The following is a 24,067-nucleotide window of genomic DNA, read 5'->3' on the forward strand; positions in this document are numbered from 1 at the left end:
TAAGCCGTGTCTTTAGCATTCCAACTAATAATGACAAGTTAGCATTTTACACACATTTCACTATTGGAATTGTTGCCTTTTCAACTAAACACTGGAGATTGAAACTTAGGGTTCTGAGGTTATTGTTTTAAGCATTAAGACCAAAGGGGAGCTCAGTAAACCATTTAAGGTGGTGGATGGTGCCAAGAGCCCTCTCTAGGTCTCAACTTGAAGGATCATTATGTCTCCCTCTACTGGCGAATCAAGAGAAAGCGGTGGTTTGTAAAAAAAAAAAATATTGGGAACTGGGAAAATAAGAAGTTTAAATAACGACGTCAGTGATTTTCATGTCGGAAATTCAGAGTTTAAAATATATGGCCTTTAAAACGACTTTCCCAGGCATATTTCGTTTTTTGCACAGATCCCAATTAGCTTGAAAGCACCAACATCCTAGTTAGGAGATATTTCCATTTTCATTCCGTTATGAACGAGGAATGACTGGATTGTCATTAAGGAATGCCCATTACATTTTGGACTGAAAAAACAGGGGATTCTATAGGTTTTCACGAAATAAAAGAGGCTTAGGCGATCAAATGGTAACCTTCGGTAACCATAATGTAGTTTGGGTTGTTGTTGGTTTCATAAGATTCACCTAAATGCCTTTATTCTAAGTCAGTATGCTTGAGCACTATAGAATTTTCTTCTAGGTGGAACAGTGCAAGGTAAAAAATAACACTGTCATCCAAGCATCTTCCAAATAGAGTTGGGCGCCAATAAAAAAAAAAAGCAAAACGCATTCTGTAATCTATTCTATTTGTTGTCTTTTCCTGAACCTGAATGAATACAGAGATTGTTAGGTCATCAATAACAAGCAATAAAGCTACTTACCATTGATACTTAGCATGTGCCATAAGGTGGAAAATTATCATTTGTATTGCAGAGCCGTCCAATACAAATTAACAATCATTTCTAAGGCATGGTTTCCTTTTGAGTGTTCACATTCTCCAATATAACTGACAAAACTCTAGGGCACCCTGGCGAAAGAAAGGAAGAAACAGGCAGTGGTCTATGTTTGTTTTCATACTAAAAGCACTTTATTGGACATACAGATGTCTCTCTTTTAATTACAGTATTTTCTTACTGCGGTAAGATCAGGTAGATTGTGTCAAACTGCGATTGCACTTTTCCAAACACATGGCGGAGCTAGAGCGCGGAAAATGCTATTCGTTCTTGAAAATCGTTTTCTCAATGACTGTACACAAAGTGTTCACAATGTTCACCTAAAATAACAGGTTATAACGAATTTAAATGCGAAATGTTTCTAGTTGTAACTTCACCACTGATATAATTAGATATGTTTTAATAAATAAATACACCAATAGCCTACACAGAAATAAAGACTATTGGTGTATTTAAAAACATTTGAATTATATTAAGAAATAATAAAATAAAAACCAGAACTATTTGTTACGATCATAGTTCTGAAGTACCGCATGGTAGAAAAACACATTTTATGAGAGTTGGCAAATAGGCTGTCGCTTATTTGTTGCATCAACTCATTTGTTTTATCAAATCATTCAAAATGGCTATTAAAACTGCTGAATTCCAATCATATCGAATAGCTACAAAACATATCTTATAAATAGCCATACAGTATAATAACCTACATATAAACAGCAATAAAACACAAATTCTGTGATCCAACAAATGTGTTTATTTAAATTAGTCAGCAGAATGAGCTCTTCACAGTCTTTGGGAACTGAGCATTTGGTATAGGCGACACCAGAGGTGTTGCTATGATCTCATTGTCCTCTGGGTTCATTTTCTTTATCGATCCTCTTCCTCTTTGTAACAGCTATAAGCCCTAATCGTGGCAAGCAAATTGTGCTGTTCGCTTGCCAGACTCCAACCCAGGGGCGTCGTTAGGCCTGGGCATCTGAGGCCTCGGATCTTTTATGAATAGCCCCGAATCTCAAATTGACAAAAAATTATAATAATAAAAAAATAGCCCCTGATCTATTCATCTACAGTGGGGAGAACAAGTATTTGATACACTGCCGATTTTGCAGGTGTTCCTACTTACAAAGCATGTAGAGGCCTGTCATTTTTATCATAGGTACACTTCAAATGTGAGAGACGGAATTTAAAACAAAAATCCAGAAAATCACATTGTATAATTTTTTAATAATTAATTTGCATTTTATTGCATAACATAAGTATTTGATCACCTACCAACCAGTAAGAATTCCAGCTCTCACAGACCTGTTAGTTTTTCTTTAAGAAGTCCTACTGTTCTCCACTCATTACCTGTATTAACTGCACCTGTTTGAACCCGTTACCTGTATAAAAGACACCTGTCCACACATTCAATCAAACAGACTCCAACCGCTCCACAATGGCCGAGACCAGAGAGCTGTGTAAGGACATCAGGGATAAAATTGTAGACCTGCACAAGGCTGGGATGGGCTACAGGACAATAGGCAAGCAGCTTGGTGAGAAGGCAATAACTGTTGACACAATTATTAGAAAATGGATGAAGTTCAAGATGACAGTTCATCTCCCTCGGTCTGGGGCTCCATGCAAGATCTCACCTCGTGGGGCATCAATGATCATGAGGAAGGTGAGGGATCAGCCCAGAACTACACGGCAGGTCAATGACCTGAAGAGAGCTGGGACCACAGTCTCAAAAAAAAAACATTAGTAACACACTACGCCGTCATGGATTAAAATCCTGCAGCGCACGCAAGGTCCCCCTGCTCAAGCCAGCGCATGTCCAGGCCCGTCTCAAGTTTGCCAATGACCATCTGGATGATCCAGAGAAGGAATAGGAGGAGGTCATGTGGTCTGATGAGACAAAAATAGAGCTTTTTGGTCTAAACTCCACTTGCCGTGTTTGGAGGAAGAAGAAGGATGAGTACAACCCCAAGAACACCATCCCAACCATGAAGCATGAAGGTGGAAACATCATTCTTTGGAGATGCTTTTCTGCAAAGGGGACAGGATGACTGCACCGTATTGAGGGGAGGTGAATGGGGCCATGTATCACGAGATCTTGGCCAACAACCTCCTTCCCTCAGTAAGAGCATTGAAGATGGGTCGTGGCTGGGTCTTCCAGCATGAAAACGACCCGAAATACAACTAAGGAGTAGCTCTGTAAGAAGCATCTCAAGGTCCTGGAGTGGCCTAGCCAGTCTCCAGACCTGAACCCAATAAAAAATCTAATGAAAGTCTGTATTGCCCAGCGACAGCCCCGAAACCTGAAGGATCTGGAGAAGGTCTGTATGGAGGAGTGGGCCAAAATACCTCCTGCAGTGTGTACAAACCTGGTCAAAACTACAGTAAACGTTTCTGTAATTGCAAACAAAGGTTTATGTACCAAATATTGAGTTCTGCTTTTCTGATGTATCAAATACTTACGTCATGCAATAAAATGCAAATTAATTACTTAGAAATCATACAATGTTGTTTTCTGGATTTTTGTTTTAGATTCCGTTACTCACAGGTGAAGAGTATCTATGATAAAAATGTCAGACTTCTACATGCTTTGGAAATGGGAAAACCTGCAAAATCGGCAGTGTATCAAATACTTGTTCTCCCCACTGTATAATTCAGATTGCGCATTATGACAATGTAGGCTGCTAGCGCGTACATCCACATTTTCCGCATGTACATTCAAAACCCTGTACTTTCTGTCCTCGACGGGGCGGGAGGGTGGGCTAAGCCCCGAATGTATTATGATGCTAGCGAGGTGGGTGGGCTAAGCCCCGAATGTATTATGATGCTAGTGGGGTGGGTGGGCTAAGCCCTGAATGTATTATGATGCTAGCAGGGTGGGTGGGCTAAGCCCCAAATGTATTATGATGCTAGCGGGGTGGGTGGGCTAAGCCCCAAATGTATTATGACGCTAGCAGGGTGGGTGGGCTAAGCCCCGAATGTATTATGATGCTAGTGGGGTGGGTGGTCTAAGCCCCAAATGTATTATGATGCTAGTGGGGTGGGTGGGCTAAGCCCCAAATGTATTATGATGCTAGCCGGGTGGGTGGGCTAAGCCCCAAATGTATTATGATGCTAGCAGGGTGGGTGGGCTAAGCCCCGAATGTATTATGATGCTAGCGGGGTGGGTGGGCTAAGCCCCGAATCTATTATGATGCTAGCGGGGTGGGTGGGCTAAGCCCCAAATGTATTATGACGCTAGCGGGGTGGGTGGGCTAAGCCCCGAATGTATTATGATGCTAGCGGGGTGGGCGGGCTAAGCCCCAAATGTATTATGATGCTAGCGGGGTGGGTGGGCTAAGCCCCAAATGTATTATGATGCTAGCGGGGTGGGTGGGCTAAGCCCCAAATGTATTATGACGCTAGCGGGGTGGGTGGGCTAAGCCCCAAATGTATTATGACGCTAGCAGGGTGGGTGGGCTAAGCCCCAAATGTAGTATGATGCTAGCGGGGTGGGTAGGCTAAGCCCCAAATGTTTTATGATGCTAGCGACGCCTCTGCGACCCAACCTTTATACTAATAATCTGAATTATTATTTTTAAGTAGGCAAACGGATTCTAAAATCAACTCCTAATAAATTATATACAAATAAGAATATGACAGTGCCCCAGTAAAAATATTATTTTGATTGAGCATAAAAATAAAATAAAAAGCTTTCTGCGCTTTTGAAATTGCACATGTTCAAAATCCATTCCAGATTATTACTGTAAATATTGGAGTCTGGCAAGCGAATGTCTCAAATCGGTCAATCAAACTATACAACACAGCAATATAACCGTGTACAGTTTTAGTTTAGGCTCACTGTAACGTAACTACTATAGCATATGTTGTAGCCAGCAAATGTGTTTGTCTATCCTGACCCAAAATGCATGCTCGGATGCCTACTTCGAAAATCCACCAGAAACAGTCGCACTATAACCATAAACTGTTTTATTTCAGGCTTACTGTAATGTAGTCACTGTAGTTTTTAGCCATCGAAGTTTTCGTCTACACAGAATAATTCACAATGTGTACTTCACTTCGCCTGCGAGAGGATACGAACTCAGGAAATGTAGTTTGCAGGTCCGCTTCTCTAACCACTATGCTATTAAACGAGAGGCAGTCAGTCACTCAGTAAGAGAAATTCGCTCTTTTTAGCTGACTCCGCTTACGTGTTCTGGCAAAAACTAGTGATGGTGCAACTTCGGAATCAAAATATTGTGCAAAAAGATTGATGTCTATAAACATAATTGCGATCTGGCTCAAATTATTTAGATAAGGCAATTATGTAGCTAATAATTGCGACGTCCCTACAGTTAGAGGAGACCGGGGATAGTTATAACATTTTGGACATTTCTGTCTGTACCTTGAAGCTCTTTTAAGCCAGTGCATTAAAAATTTTATACAAACTAGTTACATGTGTCTCCTTTTAGATGGTGTAGCTGGGATATCTGTAACACAAACATGTGTGTGTGTGTGTGTGAGTGAAGTGAACTATGTTAGTTACTGTCAGTCATAGTAGTGAGACTTTTGAACATAATACATTTGAACAAAATTAGTATTAGTTTGTTACTGTCAGTCTAGACATACTGAAATTCAAAGAAAACACATATAGGCCTACAACAAAAACTTTGCATATAGTAGGTTGTAACATTTTAATTGTGGTTATAACTAACCCAGCCTATTGTTGTTACAACTAACCCAGACTCCTATAGTCATGAACTAGCTTACCTTACAGCTAACAGGTAAAACGTTATCACTAACAACTTGCATGTAAGATATTTAGATAGACACACAATTAAAATGATTTGAGTTTGATTAATGTAATTACATAGCTGGCAATACTATCACAAAAAAGTATGAGGTAAAAAAAAAGTTTTCCTTTTAAAAATGGTTGTCTGCCACAGGGTGCTACTTCTTCGCATGTGAAATAAGGATTAAATTGAGCATGTGCACAGTGAATCAGATGATTCGTAACTTGTTCCTGATTAGAGAAATTGGAAGTGTTACAACTAACCCATGTTACAGTCATCCCCGGTCTTCCCTATAAAGTATTTAAACTGAGTATATGCTCAGCTCACAAAGATTGTGAAGAGCTCATTCTGCTGACTAATTTAAATAAAAAACATTTGTTGGATTGCAGAGTTTGTGTTTATTGTTGTGTAGTGTAGGCTATTATACAGTACGATTATTTAAAACATAAGTCCGGTAGCTCTTCTGTATGGCTAGAATTTTAACACCATATTTGCCATTTTCATAAGATCAATAAGAGACTACGCTTCTATTAAATAATAATTATGCAAAATTAGGCTACATTGCGGCATTGAAAAACTATTCTAAACTTGATTTAAACATACTGAAATTTAGACACAACTTTTATTTGTCAGTGCAATTGATTTGGAACATGCCATTTTGAACATCCACCTTCGATGACTTTACCTAAATAGTGTAGCATATATTACATTGTTCCGTTGTCAGAATTCAATATTAACAAACTGAAAACTATTTAGAGACTAATTGCCGTTTGTTTTACATTGTATTCCTACTTAATAACTGATTAGTCATGTGAGAGTACAAGTATTATAACAGGCGCTTTGTCTCACCCGTCTCTCTTTGTGTTTATGTGGAATAATTAACAAATATTTGTCGACTTTAGGCCATTGTACAGTAAATAAACGAATTACATGTTCTGTTCAAACGCCATTTTATTAGAAACTTTAGAAAAAAAATGTGCCTCTGAAAATATTAATGAAACATTGATGGGTTTAACGTGTAGCTACTGCCTGTTTAACAAATTAAACGTCCTTGATGTAAAGACGCTATTTTTATCACATTAATTATATTTTCGCTTGGGTCTACTGTGGAATATTGTAGGGGAGAGCGGGGTATGTTATCACACTATAAATATCATTCCAAATGAAAGAAGAAACTCATTGGGACATATTTTGTATTCATTACCTCCTCATATTTTATTTCACTATGGAGTTGCAGACCATTAAATAGATAGTGTGCACTTGTTTGCCCCATCAGCGGGTAAGTTGTCACACTGGATTATCAACAAATAAGAACACAACTAATTCATTGTGAATATTGATTTCAAATTCAGACCAAATACAACTTCATTAAAGTGAAAAAAATCATGCCAAGAAAATCAGGCAAATCATGTTAGATATTATATTTACCAAAACAATAATGCTGGCATAGCAACTGCAACTTCACCTGCCTCACGGTCTTTAACATTGTCAGGTGGTGTGCTGTCATTATCTGTCTTTCTTTTATAATTTCATACAATACTTTCTTTCCTTCCCCTCTTTTATTCATTCCGTCCTTCCTTTCTTCTTTCCTTCCAAAACACATTTCCTCATTGCAATTGCATATTCATTACAGGCTTATTACACCCTCTCCCTGTCTACTATCCTTGTTTCCATAATGCAATTCATAACACCACACTAAATTAATGACACTGTATGAACTAGTGTGTGTGGATATATTGTCTCATACAGTAGGCAAGTAGTGTGTCAGTAGACACACACAAACACACAGAGATACCAGAGCCTGTCTTGTGTAGGCTAGTTCAGGGATATGTCAGCAGCTTTAAACTATACGTATATATAACAATAAATTTACAGTAACATTAAATAATATTATCAGAGCTAATTAAAACATATTACAATGTTTTCAGAGCATTTTCTATGTTTCTATTTACACCGGAGCAAGTTGTCACATGTGAAAACTTGCCCTAAGGTCACTAAGACAACTTGCCCCAAACTGACATGTGTGTTAATGTTGGCTAAATCACAAGTTTAGCTCAACATAGGACTGCAGATAAAGTATCAAAAGACGTTTTATTCTTTCCTCTACTCAGTGCACAATTATCATTTTCTACATTCATAACTGACAAGGTTATCTTGCATAAAATGTAAAGTGGCACATTTTTACTTTTGAAGGGGAAAAATAAGAAACTTGTGCTCACCTCAGATGAGAGTGATCATGTAAGTTGACCATAGAACTTTTAGTCACACAAAGTAGCTACTTGATTTTTGAGAGAGCACCTTTAGTGTTAGAGGTATGAGCAGTGTGACAACTTACCCGTGTGACAACTTACCCCTCTCTCCCCTACTTAATCAAAGAAATCTGGTGGGAAAAGTAATTTCTTATTTTTTTTTATTTTAATATGTTTTTATTGATAAAAACAGATGCAGGCTTCAGGAAATGTTAGTGCAGAAAAGTGGCATCAATGACGCAATAAGTAATGTACTTAGTAAAAGTCTGCAATTAGCCTATACAAATGTTAACTAAACCGTTGTAATCAACAGATATATTTCCAGTCAAATAATTGTATTTTGGTTTAAATAATTACAGTTAACGAAAAGGAAGAGATTCACGTGTGTAGACCTACAACATGGAAACAAACAATCCATGAATAGGATTATAGTAGACAATATTACTCCGATTTGAATGTTTTATTCTGGCCAAATACAGGTGCTGGTCATAAAATTTGAATATCATCAAAAAGGTTGATTTATTTCAGTAATTCCATTCAAAAAGTGAAACTTGTGTAATGTATACATTAATTCCACACAGACTGATATACACTCACCTAAAGGATTATTAGGAACACATGTTCAATTTCTCAATGAATGCAATTATCTAATCAACCAATCACATGGCAGTTGTTTCAATGCATTTAGGGGTGTGGTCCTGGTCAAGACAATCTCCTGAACTCCAAACTGAATGTCAGAATGGGAAAGAGCATGGCATGGTTGTTGGTGCCAGACGGGCCGGTCTGAGTATTTCACAATCTGCTCAGTTGCTGGGATTTTCAAGCACAACCATTTCTAGGGTTTACAAAGAATGGTGTGAAAAGGGAAAAACATCCAGTATGCGGCAGTCCTGTGGGTGAAAATGCCTTGTTGAGGCTAAAGGTCAGAGGAGAATGGGCCGACTGATTCAAGCTGATAGAAGAGCAACTTTGACTGAAATAACCACTCGTTACAACCGAGGTATGCAGCAAAGCATTTGTGAAGCCACAACACGCACAACCTTGAGGCGGATGGGCTACAACAGCAGAAGACCCCACCGGGTACCACTCATCTCCACTACAAATAGGAAAAAGAGGCTACCTATTACACGAGCTCACCAAAATTGGACAGTTGAAGACTGGAAGAATGTTGCCTGGTCTGATGAGTCTCGATTTCTGTTGAGACATTCAGATGGTAGAGTCTGAATTTGGCGTAAACAGAATGAGAACATGGATCCATCATGCCTTGTTACCACTGTGGCGGTGGTGTAATGGTGTGGGGGATGTTTTCTTGGCACACTTTAGGCCCCTTAGTGCCAATTGGGAATCGTTTATATGCCACGGCCTACCTGAGCATTGTTTCTGACCATGTCCATCCCTTTATGACCACCATGTACCCATCCTCTGATGGCTACTTCCAGCAGGATAATGCACCATGTTACAAAGCTCGAATAATTTCAAATTGGTTTCTTGAACATGACAATGAGTTCACTGTACTGAAATGGCCCCCACAGTCACCAGATCTCAACCCAATAGAGCATCTTTGGGGTGTGGTGGAACGGGAGCTTTGTGCCCTGGATGTGCATCCCACAAATCTCCATCAACTGCAAGATGGTATCCTATCAATATGGGCCAAAATTTCTAAAGAATGCTTTCAGCACCTTGTTGAATCAATGCCACGTAGAATTAAGGCAGTTCTGAAGGCGAAAGGGGGTCAAACACAGTATTTGTATGGTGTTCCTAATAATCCTTTAGGTGAGTGTATTTCAAGTGTTTATTTCTTTGAATTTTGATGATTATAACTGACAACTAATGAAAACCCCAAATTCAGTATCTCAGAAAATGTGAATATTGTGAAAAGGTTCAATATTTAAGACACCTGGTGCCACACTCTAATCAGCTAATTAACTCAAAACACCTGCAAAGCCCGTTAAATGGTCTCTCAGTCTAGTTCTGTAGGCAACACAATCATGGGGAAGACTGCTGACTTGACAGCTGTCCAAAAGACGACCATTGACACCTTGCACAAGGAGGGCAAGACACAAAAGTTCATAGCTAAAGAGGCTGGCTGTTCACAGAGCTCTGTGTCCAAGCACATTAATAGAGCGGTGAAGGGAAGGAAAATGTGGTTGAAAAAATTGTACAAGCAATAGGGATAACCGCACTCTGGAGAGGATTGTGAAACAAAACCCATTCAAAAATGTGGGGGAGCTTCACAAAGAGTGGACTGCAGCTGGAGTCAGTCTTCAAGAACCACCACGCACAAACGTATGCAAGACATGGGTTTCAGCTGTCGCATTCCTTGTGTCAAGCCACTCTTGAACAAGACATAGCGTCCGAAGCGTCTCGCCTGGGAGAGGACTGGACTGCTGCTGAGTGGTCCAAAGTGATGTTCTCTGATGAAAGTACATTTTGCATTTCCTTGGAAATCAAGGTCCCAGAGTCTGGAGGAAGAGAGGAGAGGCACAGAATCCACGTTGCTTGAAGTCCAGTGTAAAGTTTCCACAGTCACTGATGGTTTGGGGTGCCATGTCATCTGCTGGTGTTGGTCCACTGTGTTTTCTGAGGTCCAAGGTCAACGCAGCCGTCTACCAGGAAGTTTTAGAGCACTTCATGCTTCCTGTTGCTGACCAACTTTATGGAGAGCAAGCTGGGCTCTCATAACCCCTGAGCAGTGCCACAGACTGATCGACTCCATGCCACGCCGCATTGCTGCAGTAATTCAGGCAAAAGGAGCCCCAACTAAGTATTGAGTGCTGTACATGCTCATACTTTTCATGTTCATACTTTTCAGTTGGCCAACATTTCTAAAAATCCTTTTTTTGTATTGGTCTTAAGTAATATTCAAATTTTCTGAGATACTGAATTTGGGATTTTCATTAGTTGTCAGTTATAAACATTCCACTTAAAAGAAATAAACATTTGAAATATATCAGTCTGTGTGTAATGAATGCATATAATATACAAGTTAAACTTTTTGAATGGAATTACTGAAATAAATCTACTTTTTGATGATGTTCTAATTTTATGACCAGCACCTGTAAATGCAGACGCAGGCTTGAATAACAGCTGTTATGCGGGTGTCGACGTCCTCACAGATGCCTCCTTGTGGCCATTCTTATTTTTATGTTTTTGTCCATGCCGCAAAGCACTGCAACTTGCCGTCATCGCGGACCGCCCCTTTGGCACTGGAATTAAACGAGCGACATCTGGACCAGGGGGATTACACCACTTTCACTAGGGATGTTGGGGCCATTGTATATTCCTAAGAACAGCTCTTAGTCATGGTATAATGGCCATATACCGCACCCCCTTGTGCCTTATTACTTACATATATGCCAATGTGAATGAGGAGACTCACCTTCTCCCTTCATGCATTTCACCTATTTTGGGTAGTGTTCCATTAGCCTCTTAACGGCGTCTGGACTACATTTACAACATGTATGTCATGGACTGTCAGTCCTACATCTTAAAATTTGGTTTTACATTTTGTATTTGTTTAAATTTTTACTTCCTGACTCATCCAAAAAGCTAAAAATAAAACAACATTATGTAGCTTGTGATTTAAACTTCTTAGAGTGGTTCTGATTTATTTGACTGTGTAATGTGGAATAAGGGATTGTGGGCCTTCAAAGTTGTGGTAAATATGAAGTTAACAAAGGTTATTCATTATCCTCATCTTAGCGGACGCCTATGGTGACAGTGGTCCCAGTAGGGTCAGACAGTTTCCCCAAAGTCTGCTGGGGAGCTGAGGTGAATTTTGCTGAGGTGTGAAAAGCCCAACACTGTAGTACTTGGCCATGTTGACAAGTTTAGGGAAGGTACTAATTCAAACCTACATAACCAGATAAAAAGGGAGTTCAGAACTAACCAGTGATCAATGAAATGGAACAAAAGAGTGAAGAGTTGTCAATTAGGTCATGACCAGATAAAATGAGAGTTCAGAACTAACCAGTGATCAGTGAAATGGAAAGGAAGAGTGAATAATTATCATTTAGGTCACTGGTTAGTTTCTCCCTTTATCTGATCAATATTGTTTTAATTAAAGTAGGAACTTACATTAACTGGTGAACAAACCCGAGTAATTTCACTTTTGCTGTATGACATAAAGGTGCAGTCTGTTTTTAGTCATGTGTAATACAGTGCAGTGAAAATGTATTTGCCCTCTGTCTAATATTTTTCAAAACTTTTCCATTGAAGATTTTTTTTGGGTTAAACAAATACATAGAGGTAGTATGAAAGAATAAATGACACCAATGGAATGTGATCCCTTAATTTTTTTGTCAGCAGATTGAATCAGATTTTTTTTAAAGCCTGTCAGTCTGGAAATGGTTACATCAGCTTTTCCATTGTCCAAATGGAGAACGTTTTTGACAGAAGGGAATCTTCATAGTAGTGGCCATCCTGCCAAAAGTCTCTCCAAGAGGAAGGTGTAAAATCATCCTGGAAGTCAGAAAGAAACATACATCCAGAGGTCTGCAAGCCTCTCTTGCCTCAGCTAAGGCAAGCATGCATGAAACACACACGCAAATCTACATCAGAATGGTCGAAGAATATGTACATGTTGGAATGGCCTGGTCAAAACCAGGACCTAAATTCAGATGTTGTGGTAGGACCTGAAACAAGCTGTTTATGCACAAACACCCATAAATGTCACTGAGTTAAAGCATTTCTGCATGGATGTTGGTGCCAAAGACCCTGCCCCGGTGCTGTGTCAGTACCGATCAATAGTTCCAGCAAAAGTTTGGTGCTGCTGAAGGGAGCGTAACCGTTTTTAGAAGAGGCAATTACTTTTTCACACTAGTGCATTAGGTGTTGCATGAATTTATTTGATAAATGAATGTAGTAGTTATAAAATCTGATAGGTCAAATACCTTTTTATTGTGCAGTACTATAGATTTGCACTGATTTTCACTATCTTGAAAATAAAGGTTCTCTATTTAAAATACTTTCATTAGAACATTGGAGAGCTATGATGAAATCTGCAATATATATTAATTAGGTTATTCTAGCTATATTGTTATAAAAGATATGTTTCTTAAAGGGCCATAAGTTGTACATTTTTAGATTTGTAGAAATACAGGAAATTTGCTTTATGTAGCAAAGCTATTCTGGGAGGGATAGCCTCCAAAACCCATGCTAGGCATCCCTTGTCTTTCAGAAGAGCCAGACATTGGTTAATGTTTGTTGATAAGGCCATCCTGCAGAAACTTTGTATTATCTTGGAAAATAGCACCTATCAAATACGCTCACAGGACTGGCTAGTACTACAGGTATTTCAGGCTCATTCTGACAGGGGTAAAACGGTGTTTACCTTCTATGTCACCCACTCTTCAAATCTTCTGCAAGAAGACCATAAGTTGAAAGCCACTGTGTTTGTGACACAGTTTAAATAATTGGGGAATTACTATTTTACATTGAATTGTATTTGCTATTCTTAACATTTCAAATGTGTTTTAAATATGTATTTTTAATAGGTTTTTACTGTTTATTGTTGTAATACAGGGCGCCACTGTGAATGAGATCTCAGTCTCAGTTATTCTATATTAAAATTAAATATACCTTGAAAATCTTACCTTACAAATTAGTCATACTGGGAGATTCTAATTTGTAAGAATAGCATACAACTGTGGTTGCCACTAAAGGGATCAGCAGGAAACAGGTGGTGGAGATGGCGAACAACAATTGCATCTAATAATGGATACAATTGCCCATTTGGTATGTCCAGATTTTTTATTGTACTGTGTAGAAAAAAAATTAGCAGGATTCTCAGACACAACTGTCATTTGATCATTCATGTTGCAGACGTGAATTAGCTACATTTTGACGTTTGAACAAAAACTTGGCAACAGTTTTGTCATTTTTTTAAATTGTCGTTTTCACTATTGTATTGAATTGTACAGGTGATTTGTATTCGTAACTCCGACGTAGGTTCAGGGTGATTCCGCAGTGGCGCCATCCTGACTAGCAACAACCATCCTCCTTATTTTTAAGGACTTAATTGTGAACATTTTGTTACTATGTTTATGCAAACTAATATCACCCATTTAACTGACCCGGACCCAAATTATATTTAAATGCTGTCAGATGCGATAAAATGTAAACAAAATGATTTTGTCATAATTTATGGGAATGCATGTGACATAACAGCCGCAGGCTGGCTTTAAATGTTTATGCATTTCTATTTGATTTATTTTAATGGCATGGAAATCACTGGCAACTTTGGCATTTCCCCCGTACATCTAATGGACTGCCCTCTACAACTGCCATAGAGTATGTCTAGAATACAATTAATTTATATTCTATTCATTTAAGTATAGGTTATAATAGAACAGGCAACGAGTAGCTTAACATGATCAATTTGGTGTTATAATTTTCAGGTTTCATTGGAACCGGACTACTGGTCCTTTACCGGAGCTCGTAGCGTCATGCAGAGGATGGGAGGACACTGCAAGTGGTATATAACCCGTGACACAGAGGCTGAATATTCCGCCTAGAAACGCGCGTCTTTATTGGATACATGTTGTTGCTAAGGGCGTGGATTTGTGTGTTAAATGGACTTGTCTCCTTCCCATATCAAGTGTAATCTGAGAGATACGGTGCACAAATTCTGTCCGAACAAATGCTGAGATGCTTTGGAAGAAGGCTGTGCCGCAGTGAACAAGCAATCTGATCAGCGCTTCTACTCAGCTGCCGAACGACGCTCAAGAGAGGAACTGCCCCCCAGCGGAGGCGCATAGTAACCGGGCGATGCATGGGCAAATGCTACGGTGTGGAGGTCACGCCTCCCTGAATTCATTCTGCTTTTCAATCGAGAAACTGCCGTTATGAATGACAAATAACCATCTATTGGTTCGACTAGCATACGAATATAGCGGTCACAGCTGCGTATATGAGAGTGGCAAGTGATGGGTCTTTGAGGGATTAGAGAGAGACAGAGGGAACTATCCTGGCCCGACAACCGTGAGTGTTTATCATAGCAATTCTACCTCCCACGAGTTCTGCTTCTACAAACCAGTTCGATTGCTTCAGGAACACAACGTTTCAATAAAATATGATTTATGTGATGTTCATCAAATAGCATTTAGTTACTATGTAATAAATAAATGCAACATTTCAATTGGCTTGCAGGCTGGATTTATGTTAAGCTGAGCCGCATTAAATCAATCAGTGGCACCATTGCACTGATTGTTAAAAGAGTTTGTCATCATTTTATGGACATTTATGTAGGCCTGTGAGATCATTTTAGGGAAGTATACCCACGTTGCCTAACTGCGTCAGTGTCTGCGAACGTTGCAGGTGTGAACTCCCCTACGCTGGGAAGGACCATGATAGCAGTCGCTCCTGAATGTCACCGATAACTGTCTAAACATTTCCCGGGAATGGATTCCGGGGAGGACTCGGGCTCCGACCCACCGCTAGGATCCACATTCTCCTCGGTGCCTAATTTAGATTCTGACATCAATGCCAACATCCGTATCTACGAAAACGGAGGAAATCGGAGTGTAAATAACATAGAAACTGCTGCGCTGCGAGGGGCAAGCGACCCAAGTGCGTATCCTTTATCGGATTACCGAGGACTGGTCCGCCAGAGGTTTATTCGCAGAAGTTTGTGGTTTTCGGACGCAGACGACCAAACGTTGGACACGCCAGAATGCGTCAACAGCACTCCAGTCCTCAGCGTCCACCTGCGTACCATCGTGGACCGAACCCGAACTCGCGCGCTTGGACCACGCGTGGCTTTCCAGGTCCTGGAAAGCTCCAGCACCGAGAGCCAAGTGGTGCTTAAGGACAGCGCCACTGAGAGCGTGAGCACGGATGAGAAAGAAAGGAGTGAGGCCGAGCCCAAATCAGATGATGCTGCTGCAACATCGCCGGATACCATCGGAAAAGCGGGGAGTGACGAGAACGAGGACGAGAATGAAATAAAAGCCGTGTCCACTTCACCTGGGGGCCGGTTTCTGAAGTTCGACACTGAGCTCGGGAGAGGGTCCTTCAAGACGGTCTATAAAGGTCTGGACACGGACACCTGGGTGGAGGTGGCTTGGTGTGAACTCCAGGTAACGAGAATACTGACTTTATATTTCATAAGCTTATAATTGTTATTTGGAGTTAGGAAAACCATTCTGAGCAGATTTACATTATATCCATGCGATACCTTCTTGCACAGCAAAATGCACAAAGCTAGCTCTTTTATGAAGAAGTAATCACACATTCAGGGTTGACTTTTGCAATACACTGAAATTAGAATCAGTACTTGTCAGTACATATAGATGAGCAGAATTTCTGCCTGGCTTTTTTGGTCATGTGTATATTAAACTCACATACAGTTCTTCTATGGTATAGGCCTAACCCCAAATAAACTCACTGTTAATAAGAACATTATTGCCAGTGCCATTACTAGAACCAGTGCTATTTAGCATTTCTGGGTTTCTCCTAATTAGCATTTCTGGGTTTTAAATGCCACCTCTTTCTGACCAGGGATTTTAATCAATGTCCAGTCGTTCCTAGGGAAAACATTACATTATATCTACTATTCCATTCCCCTTTGGTACTGGCAATGGAATGCAATATTTGCAGATGTGCCCCTCACCCCCTTCCCACAACCACACATGAGAAAGCAGATCCACAACCAGGGAGTTGTGAACCGGTGTCATCTATATATCAGATAGCCTTTGTCAGCTTCTAGTGTTGTCCGTCTCCCCCCGTATATCTACTGGACTGGCCTCTACAAATCAGTCCACCAGCTGCAATGGGGTTTGAATCCAGTCCCTGGGATGGGCTCTCCAAAATGTTGATTCTAATCGTTTATCGGTGGGTTTTTATTGGTCCTGTAAAACTATTGAATTAATGGAAGGTCAAGTTTCTTTCTCCTGGGATAGGCAATGCACGTTATTGGTTCAAATGTCTTTGTGTGCTGGATAATATTAATTAGGGTGTTTGCTTTGGCAAGGCCGCCAGGAGCAGTGGAAGCAAAATAATCCCATTACATCATTTCAAGTTACTTTTTTTCAATTTCAATACATTTTTAATATACATCCCCAGGCACGGGTCTCGCTGGGAGGCTCAAACCCAGACTGGGGTGGAAAGCTTAGCTGTGTAAAAGAGCCCCTTAGAGCTGCGCCACCCGGGAGCCCCATTTAAAAAAGCATAAATACATTTAAAGAGACTATTCTCCACCATTTCTACGTAGAAGGGACAGCAGGGTGACTGAACATGTGCAGGGGAAGGTATGCAGTTAAACCGTCTGGAGGAGGATGTCTGTTTCAACACCCTGGTATCAGTGTGGTGGGACCATTTCAGGGCCTTGTTGATGTGTACGCTGATCAACTTAATGCTCCTGACCATCTCAGCACGGCGCCTATGTGGGGCAGTGCTCTCTCTCCTGCCCCCTGAACTCCACAGTCAACTCTGTCATGTTTCTGAAGTTAAAGGAGACATCCTTCGCCTGGCTCTACTCTGGCATAGCTGGGCCTCCTTCCTGCTGGCTGCTACATCGTTGGGGGAGACCAGGCCTGCCACGGTTGTGTCGTCGGCAGACTTTTGAGTTGGTTGTCCGATGTGGCCAAGTGTTTGCGGGTAAACCGGGAGGAAAGAGCGGTGCCCCCATTTTGAGATCCTCCTGGGGTGGGTTCATCAGGCAGTTTAGGATCTAGTTGCGCAGGGCTGTGTCCAGACCAGTCACCCAGCTTCCAGACAAGATGTCCTGTAGTCGCAGCAGAGCTGTAGTTGTTAAACAGTATTTTCACTAACTGCAGGTGTTCCCGCTGACCTGGTGGGACAGCGCTGGGCCGTGGCTATTGCGTAGTGCTTGGCTGTGTAGGGGTGGTGTCCAGGTTGGAGGGCAAGATGGATTTGATGAGGCACCAAGACCAGCCTCTCAAAGCACATCATGATGACTGGGAGAAGGAGAGGTTGAATATGATTGTAAACACTCCTAGTAGCTGATGTTGACATACTCTGAGGGGCCCGATCATGTAGTCAGCCTGCTGGCCGGCAGCCTTGTGAGGTTGATATGCTTCAAGGCCCTAGTATGGTAATCCACGGCCCACTGTCCACGCAGCTCTCGCCGGGTTGGCTCTTGTCTGCATATTGTTGGTGTCCACGACACAGTTGCGTCAAATTCTTCATGTGTTGGAACCTTGGGATGACTTCACTTAGTCCTCATACTGACATTTTGCACTCAGCCATGCCTCCCCTGTCCATGCTGTTACATGCAGCTCACTGTGCTTGGGTCTTTAACAAACAAGATCAGCACCACCACCGTCACCTCCGCCATACAGACGCCATGCAGGTAATTTGGGGACTCTTGCTGTAGCTGAGTCTAGCTAAAGTTACTCCTACAGTTGCTCCTGTCTCAGCTGTTCAGCCCTCACAAAATACTCTCAAATCGGAGACATGCGTTAAGGATAGCGCCAGTGTAACTCACAATCAGCATACTGACCACCGCGTTTCTGCAGATCAGATCTGGAGCGGGTCCATTTGAGGAGAATTGGACGTTTTCACTGCCGCTGCATAAATTGTTTTAGGGTGTCGCCAAAAGAAGCTGAGAGAAGGGTTTAGTGTCAGAGCAGAGTTTAGTGAGAAAGAGACTCGACTACTTCAGTGACATCTTACTTCACTGGCATTAGAGGTTTCGCTAACCTGGGTATGGAATGGATGTGATAACGGATGTGATAACGGATGTGAAAATGGCTGTGAAAATGGCTGTGACAATGTAACAGCTATTGGATAGTAGGGCAATTATAGGTTGTGACAGACAACCAACCACTGTACATACACCACACAAGCCGGTAGGTTATACCCTTGAACAACACGTTGTTTCAGTGCACGAGTAGGTGAGTTCGATTCTCGTTGAACACAGACATCAATGGAGAGACGTTCTGTAATGCGTAAGGTGGGCAAACATTCCTTTTGGCTGTGAAGCTGACACAGTCAGTGTTAAACCCAGGAGTAGAGAGACGTTTTATTGGAACATCTTAGTCGGTGTGTCAGGAGTGTCCAGAACTGGGTTGGCAGTGCTGATATTCACTCTGTAATAAACTAACACTCTGTGTGTATGGATGTGCCTGTGTGTGTGTGTGTTTGGGGGGTGACAGTGATGAATGGATAATAAATCTCTAGTAGGATTTTGTTCATTCTCATGTTTTTTCGCATAACAACTGTGAATATCTTGAATGAGGTAGAAAATGTATGAATGGTTTCTAAGGTGCAAGTGAAAGACCACGTGTCTTTCTCTGTGTATGTGTGTGTGTGTGTGTGTGTATAGTCACCATGGAGATAAGACCTCACCCCTCAGCACCACAGGGATGCAAGGCCTCAGGACAGAGAGATGAAGAATGATTGGGGAACCGGACCCCAAGTGGCCCAGTGGTTTAAGTAATTGCCCTGCAATACAGCTGCACCATTGCAGTCAGGGGTTTGCATCCCGATCATGGCAGTGCTTTGGAGTCCCACAGAGGATTGACTGTGTGGTCGACCTGTGGTGACTTCTTTTGGTAGGTCAGGCAAATGCAATACTGGTCCAAGAAAACTATGGCTAGCCAAGAACCTGTTTGGAGTTGTTGCAATAAAATAACAAACTATCTTCAGAAATATGTTAATATTTTTTATCCAAAAAACAATTCATTTATTAATAATCAGCTGTTCCTATGCATGTGTTTTCCTCTCTCTCTGTCCGTATCTTTGGGTCAAACAGATTTACCGTGTCCTGATATCCTCAGATCAGTGGATGATGCAACATGATTCAGGGAAAATAATGCCAGCTGCCAGTGCGCCTGATCAGCTAAGGATAGAGTTTTACACACACACACACACACACACACACACTAACACAAGTTGGTATGGCTATCCTCATGGGGACCAGAAAATAGAAATTGCATGCTCCCTTGCCATAATCTTAAACCTAAACCTAACCATAACCATAACCCTTACCCTAACCCTAACCTTATTCTAACCCTAATCTAACCCTAACCCAAACCTTAACCTCAATAAAGTAACATTTATGCCTAAACTTTACCTAGATGTAATGCCGTACCTTAACCCTAAACTTAACCAACAAAGCCTGGACCTTAAAGAAAGCCCAATTCTAACTCTAAAATGAATTGTAAGTTTGTGCCTAAACCTAAACCCTGACCCGGAAATGGACTTTTGCCTCATGGGGACCGGCAGAAGGTCCCTGTGAGTCACATTTTTTCTGGTTTTACTATACTCATGGGGACATTTGGTCCCCATGAGTATAGTTAGACCTAAAACACACACACGTGCATTCCACACGCTACGTCTCCACATCATATGGACAGGCTGACGAAATGTTAGTGCAGCACACTAAACTAAATGACAGGCATCTCCTGGGGCGTTACTGTGCAGATCTGTCTGGGGAGAAAAAACCTGCTGATGCAAGCGCTCCCCTCTGCAGAGAGGAAGAGAGAGAAAAACGGGAGAGAGAGAGGTGAATTGTTCATCTGTGCGGGTCATTTAAGGATAATCAGCAATCAGTATTGGCCGTTGCTTATCAATATAGCTTCCTGTCAGTCTAACATTGTAGGTAATCGCAGTCATCTTGGGTCCCACCCATTATATTACAGTTGTAATAGCTAACGCTATTGCTGCTAGCTTTTTTACAATGACAAAGCCCAATAAGGCCGGCAGATGCAGTATCTGTAATGTAAAGGCCACGCCCTGCCTTGGAAAAAAACATCCATAGACAGCCACAGGATCCCTTGATACCCCCGGGCAGCTCCCTTATCTTCAGTTTTACTCTGACCCAAATAGCATTCCCAATGACAGAATTAGAATCCTCTTTATTGGCATACTGAGAATTTTAATATTTTAATATTATTGCACATTCTAGGAATTTTACTGTCAATATTAATACACATACTGAGAATTTGCTGATAGCGGGACAGAATACACAATATTTCTTTGACATACAATTGTTTCAAATTGACGGTTAGCAGATATGGGAAACGAGCGGTGGTTATTTTCATTATTTTTCAAATGGGAAACAAGCGGTGGTTATTTTCATTATTTTTCGAATGGGAAACGAGCGGTGGTTCTTTTCATAATTTTTCGAATGGGAAACGAGCGGTGGTTATTTTCACTTGAACAGTTTCATTGTAATATATCAAGACACATGAAGATGAGTTCTCAGTGTTGTATAGTGCAGCCGTTTAGTTGACAGTTTGGGGAAATACAGTATGGGCTTGCTAGGCCAGCATCTGCTTGCTGATATGTTAGATGTGGGGATAAACGGCAGCTTGGATTGCTTTCGACTTTAGGTGAGATACGACTCCTTCCTCCAATAATCTGTGCTTATGAATGGACATTAATGGGTCCATTCTTTATCACCGCCAGCTGAAAATCTGCACTGTGTGGTATTTCATTGCTCTGTGCTGCAGTGTTTAGCTTGGGGACGTACACACAGGCCTACATACAGTATAGGGTCTGCAGCACAGCTGTGTCGTGGGGATCTGGACAACGCCTGGAGGTCTCACATGGGGCGGGGCCTGTTGGCTCAGTGCTGCCCCGGAGTTGGTGGAATAGATGACGGACAGGGCTGCCTTGTCTCCTAGCACGATGACGACTCCTGTTGGTGAGTTGGGCCAGCTCCGTTGATAGAACGTACAAATAAATACAAATGGTGATGAGAAAATAAGATATGAGCTGTGAATATATGTATAGTATTCATAGTTTTGGCACTGGGCAGACACAGACCCAAACCAGACAGAGATGGAGGTGAGAATGGACTCTACGACTTGTGAGTAAAGATGAGTAAGGATCAAGACCTACTGGTGGATATTCTCCACATTATGCTGTGGGTTTGGCCAGGCTGGGGAGGTTGTGGGCCAGAGGAGACTTGTCCAGCATTTCCAGTCAGTAATATGAGCCTGTACATGGTGTGAGGAGGTCTCTGGTAAGATTTTGGTTTCAGATTTCATTAGTCTCTCATGGGCATTGCAATTCAAAGCTGTGTGTGTGTATGTGTGTGTGTGTATGTGTGTGTGTGTGTGAGAGAGGATCCTGGTCATGGTTGCTTCATCAAGACTGTCTTTAGAGAAATAAAGATGTAGAGGCTCTTTACTGTCAGCTGTTTCACTATTTATACAATCATTAAGGGAAGACAAGGGCCAAAGTATTGATCTGTACCCAGAGGCTGTAAAGCCAAAGGCAGGCGTTGTTAAAATCACCCAACTGTGAAACACATCTTACAACCCTTTTAGTGTATCTACTACAGTAGATTCATCCACAGACAATTGTTTTTCAGAGAGGTTGTACTTGGGATGAGAAAATAGTTTTAGAATGTACACTGTTGACCGCAACTAAGCCCATAAAGAGATTATTTTTGAAAATAACAATTTCATAGATTAATTGCATTGACACTATATATACAGTATTTATAATCCTATGTTTTAATTTATGTTATTTAATTTATACAAATAAAATTCCCAAAATAAATTCCACTTTCTGCCTTTATAACAAAATAACAAAAATCCTAAACAAAAGAACAGCTTTTGTGCTCCTATTTCACCATGTGGGGAGATGCATACACTTGGTTAAAAAAGAACACTGTCACCTCCGATTCGATTCTCACATCACATCCAGATCCGATTCGATTCTCACATCACATCCAGATCCGATTCGATTCTCACATCACATCCAGATCCGATTCGATTCTGAGATCACATCCAGATCCGATTCGATTCTGACATCACATCCAGATCCCACTTGGTTCTGACATCACATCCAGATCCCACTCGGTTTTGACATCACATCCAGATCCCACTCGGTTCTGACATCTCATCCAGATCCCACTGAATATTGTATGACTGTTAACCCTCCTCTAAAAATATCAACCTTGTACTCACTCAGGCCTTACATTCTTGATGACACACCGAAGGCAACAGAAATGTTTCGAACTCGCGGTGGTGTTATTTTAGTTTATACTTTACAATACAAACACAAGCATGGATAGATCACAGAGCTCCTGTTACACAAGAGCATGCAGGTCACTGGATCCTTCTCCTTTGTGTTTCCCTCTGTCTCTCTGTTCCTCCTTATGCTCTGCGGCTTCTTTTCGCAGGACCGTAAGCTGACCAAAGCAGAGCGTCAGCGGTTTAAGGAGGAGGCAGAGATGTTGAAGGGTCTCCAGCACCCCAACATTGTGCGCTTCTATGACTTCTGGGAGTCACCGGTCAAAGGGAAGAAGTGCATAGTTTTGGTGACTGAGCTCATGACCTCAGGCACACTAAAAACGTGAGATACACACAACCAACAGCATGTCCTCTCCCCCACTCTCCCCCACTCTTCCATACAACACAGCTGAGCTTAACATTAAACACAAGGTCAGGTAGTGTATGACGTCCTTACTAAGCTGTGTGTGTAGAAACTAATAAATAATCCAGTTCCACCAGTATTGGTGGAAAGTGTTCATTATATGAGTTAACAATTTGAGAACCTAACTGAGCCGATGTTAATTCATAGTTGAATGACAAAAACAAAAACATGTTTGTGGTCATAATGATAATTGGACATATTTGATCTCTATTTCATTCAAGTCAATCAACAATAAATTATAAATGATGAAAGCCTGGTTTATATTACATTTACATTGAAGCAATTTAAAAGGCTCTCTTATTCCGATGATAACAGAGATAGTCAGGATTATGATAATGACAAATGATAGTCATGATAATGATTATGACAGTGATGGTCATGATTATGACAATGACAATTATAGTCATGATGATGATGTGATCCTCCAGCTATTTGAAGCGTTTCAAGGTGATGAAGCCCAAGGTCCTGAGGAGCTGGTGTAGACAGATCCTGAAGGGCCTCCACTTCCTCCACACCCGGGCCCCTCCCATCATCCACCGGGACCTGAAGTGTGACAACATCTTCATCACCGGACCCACCGGCTCCGTCAAGATAGGAGACCTGGGCCTGGCCACGCTGAAGAGGGCCTCCTTCGCCAAGAGTGTCATCGGTGAGGATCATGTCCTGTTGTCCTCTCACCTCTGTCCTGTTTTGCGCTGACCTCTGTTCTTCTGTCCTCTAACCTCTCTCCTGTTGACTTCTGACCTCTGACCTGTTGTC

The 24,067-nt window shown here is 41.4% G+C and overlaps 1 protein-coding gene across 8 annotated transcripts in view; it reads left to right on the plus strand.

Annotated features, from left to right (window-relative positions):
* The first annotated feature begins 14,367 nt into the window (after positions 1–14,367).
* wnk2 (WNK lysine deficient protein kinase 2) overlaps positions 14,368–24,067 on the plus strand; it is a 38,325-nt gene continuing 28,625 nt past the window's right edge. The window contains exons 1-4 of one of the 8 annotated variants that reach the window (XM_029114000.2): positions 14,373–14,935; positions 15,272–16,032; positions 23,055–23,227; positions 23,737–23,957. In XM_029114000.2, the coding sequence (XP_028969833.2) occupies positions 15,355–16,032; positions 23,055–23,227; positions 23,737–23,957 (1,072 nt within the window). In that variant the 5' untranslated portion in view covers positions 14,373–14,935; positions 15,272–15,354. Of the gene's footprint in view, positions 16,033–23,054; positions 23,228–23,736; positions 23,958–24,067 lie in introns of all 8 variants that reach the window. The other 7 variants (XM_034287414.1, XM_029114005.2, XM_013138143.3 and 4 more) reach the window with 7 other exon arrangements.

The sequence above is a fragment of the Esox lucius genome, chromosome 17, assembly GCF_011004845.1.
Source record: "Esox lucius isolate fEsoLuc1 chromosome 17, fEsoLuc1.pri, whole genome shotgun sequence".
NCBI lineage: Eukaryota > Metazoa > Chordata > Actinopteri > Esociformes > Esocidae > Esox > Esox lucius.